Raw genomic sequence first — 7,421 nt, forward strand, 5'->3', positions numbered from 1 at the left:
CTCCCACAGTACAGAGGTGAAGTTGAATTCAGCTGTCAAAAGGGTAGTCTCGGGCAGAACACCGTTCCCTCTGAATCATCCCTTTTGTTAAGGCTTAAAGCCACCCCCAAAGGCACAACCCACCTTGGAGAGCAGAGGTAACTGGCTTGTGGGAAACAGTACAGTTGGCACCAGTCAGAGGGTGGGGAAGGGAGGAGAGAAGATGGGGCAATTGTCCAACCTTGTAGAAGGCGGTATAAAAGGCCCCCACTCCAGGGAAGAGCCACCGTCTTCGGCCCAAGCCAAGCCCAGCTGCTGTCCTCACCTGCTCCCCATCTTTGCTCTCACCATGAGCTGCCGCATACAGAGCTCCTCTGCCAGCTATGGAGGTGGATTCGGGGGTGGCTCTTGCCAGCTGGGAGGAGGCCGCAGTATCTCTACCTGCTCATCACGCTTTGTCTCTGGGGGATCAGCTGGGGGCTACGGGGGCGGCATGAGCTGCGGCTTCGGTGCAGGGGCTGGTAGTGGTTTTGGAGGAGGCTTCGGAGGGGGCTTTGGAGGTGGCCTTGGAGGTGGCTTTGGTGGGGGTTTTGGCGCTGGCTTTGGTGACTTTGGTGGCGGCGATGGCGGCCTCCTCTCCGGCAACGAGAAGCTCACCATGCAGAACCTCAACGACCGGCTGGCCTCCTACCTGGACAAGGTGCGCGCCCTGGAGGAGGCCAACGCCGACCTGGAGGTGAAGATCCGGGACTGGTACCAGAAGCAGAGCCCCAGCAGCCCGGAGCGGGACTACAGCCACTACTACAAGACCATGGAGGACCTGCGGGACAAGGTGAGTCCTTGGATGTTGGCAAGAGTTCTTTTGTGCAAGCCAGAGCTGCAAAGGCCAGGAAATGCAGTATGGTAGAACCCTCACCCCCCCCGTAGGGGAAAATTCTAGTCTTTTACCAGCAAGTGTCTCTACTCCTGATAACCTTCCTTAGGCCACTGCTCCCCAAACGCGTTTTCTCCTACTATCCATTTTTACTGTTATTACCACTCATGTCAACATTTTTACCACTTTTTACTGTCAACATTTATTGCTTTGTTATTAGTGACTGGATCCCTATAATTCTAACCCACTGAGTTGTTTGGAAACCATGACAGTTTAAAAAAAATTTTTTTTTAATGTTTATTTATTTTCGAGAGAGAGAGAGAGAGGCAGAGCATGAGCAGGGGAGGGGCAGAGAGAGAGGGAGACACAGAATCCGAAACAGGCTCCAGGCTCTGAGTTTTCAGCACAGAGCCTGACGCGGGGCTCGAACTCACAAACCGTGAGCTCATGACCTAAGCCAAAGCCGGACACAACAGACTGAGCCCCCCAGGCGCCCCAACCATGACAGTTTTAAAAGCCGCTAAGAATGACTCCAATCCTCAGAGAGGGATACGTGTTCATTCACTGGTCTCGGAATACTGGTTGATGTTGTAAGGGCCCCATTTAAACTGTTACACTCAATTAGCTACGGCCAGGTGGGAAAGATGGAGAAGAGGCTCAGCCAACATTAAACTGAGATTCCTTCATCGAGGACTGTCCATCACGCTGGGACCCAGCTTGCTAGAACATAAATCCACCTGTCTGGGCTATGTCCCAGCTATGTGCGGTGGAATTTGCTTTTTTAATTTAAATTCAAGTTAGTTAACATACAGTGTAGTCTTGGCTTCAGGAGTAGAACCCAGTGATTCATCTCTTACATATGACACCCAGTGCTCACCTGGAAAAGTGCCCTCCTTAATGCCTGTCCCCCATTTAACCCACCCCCACCCTCTCCTCTAGCGGCCTGCTTCAGAATATGGACGTTTAGACAAGAAATTCAAACCATTGGGAGTATTTGTTAGATCTTTCCTCTGCTCAGCCCGGAGGTCAGCTCCAACGAAGTTACTATGAGCTGTCTGGAGCCAGGCTGACCCCCTCCTGACCTTAAGGTCACCTGCTCTCACAATGGTGGGCTTGCTAGTCTGGGGCCATTGAGACATGATGAACCAAAGATGTTCTCGGTAGGGTCATTCCCCTGAAATGTGCATCCCTATCTTCCCCACCATGACCAGGCGTAGAATGCCAGAGTGACTGGGCAAGCGGAAGGACTTGCCCCACCCCTCCCTTTACAAGAAGAGGAGAGAAGTGCCTTATTCTGGCTCGCGGGGACAGTACAGAGGCAGTCAGATGATGACAACCGTCCTGCCCACGCTGTCTCTTCCTCCTCCCCAAACTCGTGGACCCTCCGGTGATTACCTCCTGTATTTTGCAGATCCTGGCGGCCACCATCGACAACAACCGGGTTGTTCTGGAGATCGACAATGCCAGGCTGGCTGCGGATGACTTTAGGCTCAAGTGAGTCCTGGCCTTTCCAAACTGTCTTTTATCTGGCACAAATGCTCATCTGAACAGTGAGATCGGAGCATCCCAGGGGTGAAGGTCTTGGAGAAGTAGCAGAGTCCAGTACAGAATTAGGGGAGTGTCTAACTTCTGTGTTGCTTTTTACATTAAAAAAAAATCGTTTAGGTATGAGAACGAGCTGGCCCTGCGCCAGAGCGTGGAGGCCGACACCAACGGCCTGCGCAGGGTGCTGGACGAGCTGACCCTGACCAAGACCGACCTGGAGATGCAGATCGAGAGCCTGAACGAGGAGCTGGCCTTCCTGAAGAAGAACCACGAGGAGGTGAGGGCCGGCAGGGGCCTGCCATGGCTCAATGGCCTCCACTGATAAAGGGGAGCAGCCAGACTTAGCCCTCCGTGGTGGGACCTGGAGGTGCTTCCTAGAACACGTTGGTAGCACTCAGAGCCGAGGAGAGGGAGGTCAGGAGCTTCACACACCTTCCTTTTCCATCCCTATAGGAGATGAAGGAGTTCAGCAGCCAGCTGGCCGGCCAGGTCAACGTGGAGATGGACGCGGCCCCGGGCGTGGACCTGACCCGCGTGCTGGCCGAGATGAGGGAACAGTACGAGGCCATGGCCGAGAAGAACCGCCGGGACGCCGAGGAATGGTTCCACAGCAAGGTACCCGGCCCTCTCACCCCGTGGCGCCCAGGGATTCCAGGGCCTTCCACTGGGCTCCTCCGAAACCTTCTTCCTGCTCGGATTTCAGAGTGCAGAGCTGAACAAGGAGGTGTCTTCTAGTACCGCCATGATCCAGACCAGCAAGACAGAGATCACAGAGCTCAGACGCACCCTCCAGGGTCTGGAGATTGAGCTGCAGTCCCAGCTCAGCATGGTACACCTGCTGCCTCCTGCCCAGCAGCCAGCACCTCTAGGCCTCTGCCTGGCCTGGCTCCCCTTCTCACTTCTCTGTTACCCCCTCCCCCCCAGAAAGCCGGGCTGGAGAGCTCGCTGGCGGAGATGGAGTGCCGCTATGCCATGCAGCTGCAGCAGATCCAGGGGCTCATCAGCGGCATCGAGGCCCAGCTGAGCGAGCTCCGCAGCGAGATGGAGTGCCAGAACCAGGAGTACAGGATGCTGCTGGACATCAAGACGCGGCTGGAGCAGGAGATCGCCACCTACCGCAGCCTGCTGGAGGGCCAGGACGCCAGGTAGGCCCTCTCAAGCCTCTCTCTTGGGAAAGTGACCACAGGACCCTTGGACATTCGAACAGGCAAGGCCTTTAAGGATCAGGTCCTCCTGTTCCATATGGAAGGGGACCTTCTGAGCTTAAACTGACTGGATGGAGATCCAGGACCAGGGCTTCCTGTTTTCTTGAGTCAGACTGCGGGGGGATTTCCTCAGCGGCCTGCAGGGTCAATACCTTTAAGCTTTCCAATTTGGGCCTTTGGATTAGACTGGCAGGAATAGGGGCCATGGACAGAACGGCTCATATCGGAAGAATATTGCCTTGGGTTCAGGTCGGCTAAACAAAGCGATAAAAATGGCGATTTCACTGCCTTCAGACCATTTGCAGGGACCAGGCTGTCCTTGTGGGCTCAGTGGGAGTAGGGTGTAGGTTTCGAAGGAACCAGAGGGAGGACAAAAGATCTGGCAGATGTCCTGGATCTGGGGCCGGTACTATGTCCTCCTGAGGTCCCATAGGCCTGCCACTTACCTGTGGTGGCCCTTGGGCTGGGGCACAGTTGGTAAGGAAGCCCAGCTTGGGGGCCTCTCAGTGATCTGAGTCGCTCGATCCAAGGGCAGATGAGGGAGCAGCTGTCCTTGGGTGATTTGTGCTCACTTCACTCCTCTTCTCTCTCCCAGGATGGCTGGCTTACCCTCCTCAGGAGGTAAGGAAACAACCCGGTGGGAGAGACGAGTTGGCTCCTGCTCGCTGCCCTGGGGGGGGGGGGGGGCGGGTGGAGGCAGTGCCAGACTCCCCAGTGGACAGAGGGAGGGGATTATGGTGGACGTGGTCATTTGCTCGTCTGTTTCTTTTCAGAATAGCTGGCTCTGCCCCACGGAGCCACTGGGAGGCTTTGGAGGCTTCCCCACCTTGGGGGACAATAACATGAGAGTCCCTATCAGCTAACGCCCAGCCTGACCAGTGAGGGGGCTTGGGGCCCTCCTAAAGGCCCTGACCTGCTGAGGTGGGTCTTCTCCAGCCTGAGTGTCTCTTGACCCCTCTGTTTCTCAGGAAGCACCAGTGTCACTGTCACCACTGCCTCCCCTCCCAGTCGCCGCATTTCCGAAACCCGTAAGCCTTAAATCCACCTGGCCTCCTCTCCCTCTGTCTTCAGCACCCAGAGGAGAGAGATGACAGGTCCCTGCAGGAGAGAGGGAGGGACCGCAGGACGCTCAGGACACCGGCCCCCCTGGCGCTCTCCCGAGGGCCGGCGCTCTGCGCTTCTCTACCTGGGCACCTCCCCTTCTCCCTTATCTGGTTACTATGATTTCTCAGCTTCTCTGCTAAAAAGAAAAGACGATTCAATAAAGTTTCCTGCCTTTCTGCATATGTATTTTTGACTCTGGCCTGATTTTTGAGGGCAGGACCTGCCGAGGCCCTGATTTGGGGTGACAGGTGGGCGGGTACTGTTGGGCCAAGTGGCTTACCCCAACAAGGCCGGGCCCAGGCAGCTCCCAGGTGGGCAGGACACAAGGCACCTGGGCCAACCATCAGGGCACAGACACGGGGGAAATGGGTGGCTCATGGGCCACGGTGCTCAGCAAACACGGACAAATGCAACAAACTGGAGACACGTGAGGCCACGTGAGCCAGTTCAACACCTTATAGGCTAGAAGGTGGCAACGGGACACTAATAGAGTCAGGGGATGGGGAGATTTGGGAAAGAGGTCCAGACGGCTCTGGGGAGGGCTTCGAGGGCCAGTGTTCCCTTGCAGAGAAACAGAAGGGACAGGAGACACTGGGGCTGGTTTGGGGAAGGAGACCCAGGACAGTTACCCCAAGCCCAACCTGCTGCCCCCTTTCTGCAAGGGGCTTCCTTTTAAGATGATGGACATCCGGACCTGCAGTTCCCCTCTACCCACTCCAAGGTCCTGCCATGCCAACCTGCTCAATGAATTGGCCACATGACTCAATGGGTGACCTCAATCTGGGCTGACTTTCCTCCCCAATTCCCCTCTGCACCCGTGTCCCCACCTCTCTCCATGTCACAGCTCTGATTTGCAGCCTCCTCTTGCTGGGCGCGCTCCTTACATGGAGTCTGGTCCTCCGGATTCTGGCATGAGCATGCTTCTCTTTATCCTTTCAACCCTCCCCTTGGCTCATCTGGGACATGTCCATGGTCACGATTGCCAATATGTTCTGATGGCACTCCAGGGAAGCCCCTCTCCTCTAGCCCAGACCCTCATGCTCGCTACCTCCTCTAAACCACTGTCCGAAGGAGCACCCTTCATGCTCCCAGATCTGTGCCATCCTGGTCCCCATCCCAGAGGCTCCGGAGGCCCAAGTCAGGAGCCCAGGAGTCACCTTGGCCTGCTCTCTCCCTGACTGCCCTCCCAGGTCCATCCTGTCGATGCTGGTAGCTTGTAATGTCCTCACAGCCGGCCTCCCTGGCCTCCCTGCCTCCAGTTTGAGCTTCCCCTGCGTTCTTGCTCCACACTCAATTGGGGATGTTTCTTGGGAATGGGAAATCTTCCTCCTGGCCTAGTGATGCTTCTGTGGCTCCCCTGGCCACTGAAGAAAACCTGGACTCCTCCCTGGCAGAGGCCGCTACTGTCTGGCCTCTTCCTGCCTGTCTCTGGCCCTGAATTCTACAATCGCCCCCTCTCACAACTTGAGGCCCTGTTATGCAAACCGGTCTTGGTGACCCAGTCATGTGACTGGGAGCCTTGGGCCCTCGTTCAATGAGTGACCTCAGTCTGAGGTGACCTTCCTCCGCGCTTTCCCTCTGCGCCCCCACATTTGTGTTATTGGAAACTACCAGGTGTTTCTTTTCCGCATTTATTTATTTTTGCAGTGGGGGAGGGGCAGAGAGAGAGGGGAAGGGAGGGGCAGACGATCCGAAGCAGGGTCCACGCCGACAGCAGAGAGCCCTCTGTGGGACTCGACCCCGCAAACCGCGAGATCGTGACCTGAGCCGAAGTCAGACACTTAACTAAACTGAGCCACCCGCGTGTCCTGAGACTACTGGGTTTTTATTCACCGTTCAGACTGAGATGCACACCCCCTCCCCTGTGGCACCCGGACAGTGTGGGGTGCATTCAGGTGTGTGTGTGTCTGCACCTGCCTAGCCTGGTGTTGACCACGTGCTTGGGAGGGTGGGGCTGCCTTTCTCTCCCTGGACCAGCCTACCAACCACTGGGGCACTGCTGTGGGCTCAGGTGGCTGGCTTAGTCCTACAAACATCACTGACATGCGGCCCACCCGGCTGACTAAGCCAGAGCATTCCAGATTCCTCCCCTCTCCCCGCCCACTGCAGAACGGGCTGGACTTAATTCTAGCTCACATGCCCAGGTCCGTGTGGTCCACGTGGAGCCACAAAATGAGCTGGACCCTGGGCCTGGTGGGGGCTCTGGTCGGGGACCCTTTCACCCAGGCGTCAGGGAGGCCATCGAAGCCGGACTCACACAAGAGCCTCTGTGGCCCTGTCGGGAGTCCCAGGGAAGCCAGACAAGGAAGCCCAGGAGGGGCCGTCAAAGCCAACCCAGGAGCCTTCCTGAACTGGGAGAAGGTGGTCACCTCGGTAGTGTGGTGCGCGGGCTGGGAATCCGCCCTTTCCATCCAGGACTCAGTTTTTTCCCCTGTCATCTCTAGAGGGCGGCCATTTGAGGGAGGGCAGCTTTGAGGGAGGCCTGCAGGGTTGGTATTTCCCTCTCCCAGTTTGCTAGGTGCCCACACCCACCCCAGGCCCACACCCCTGCTTCCCAGGGCTGTGGTCACGAGCGTGTGGCTAATCACATGTGAATGCCAGAGGTGCCAAATCAGACGGGGTAAAAACAAAGGGGAAAGCGACAGTGTGTCTAGCGCCTGACTCTTTACGGAGCTCCTTTGCATTATTTCATTTTTGTCACAATCCCATGAGTC

The 7,421-nt window shown here is 56.6% G+C and overlaps 1 protein-coding gene across 1 annotated transcript; it reads left to right on the plus strand.

Moving 5' to 3' along the window:
• Positions 1-246: 246 nt before the first annotated feature.
• Positions 247-4,893, plus strand: LOC131496918 (keratin, type I cytoskeletal 13). Its single transcript, XM_058702752.1, has 8 exons — positions 247-811; positions 2,265-2,347; positions 2,519-2,675; positions 2,852-3,013; positions 3,102-3,227; positions 3,323-3,543; positions 4,199-4,224; positions 4,572-4,893. The coding sequence occupies exons 1-8, from the start codon at positions 329-331 to the stop codon at positions 4,640-4,642; spliced, it is 1,329 nt and encodes a 442-aa protein (XP_058558735.1). The 5' UTR covers positions 247-328; the 3' UTR covers positions 4,643-4,893.
• The last annotated feature ends 2,528 nt before the right edge of the window (positions 4,894-7,421 follow it).

The sequence above is a fragment of the Neofelis nebulosa genome, chromosome 16 (genome assembly GCF_028018385.1).
Source record: "Neofelis nebulosa isolate mNeoNeb1 chromosome 16, mNeoNeb1.pri, whole genome shotgun sequence".
In the NCBI taxonomy this organism is placed as follows: Eukaryota; Metazoa; Chordata; class Mammalia; order Carnivora; family Felidae; genus Neofelis; species Neofelis nebulosa.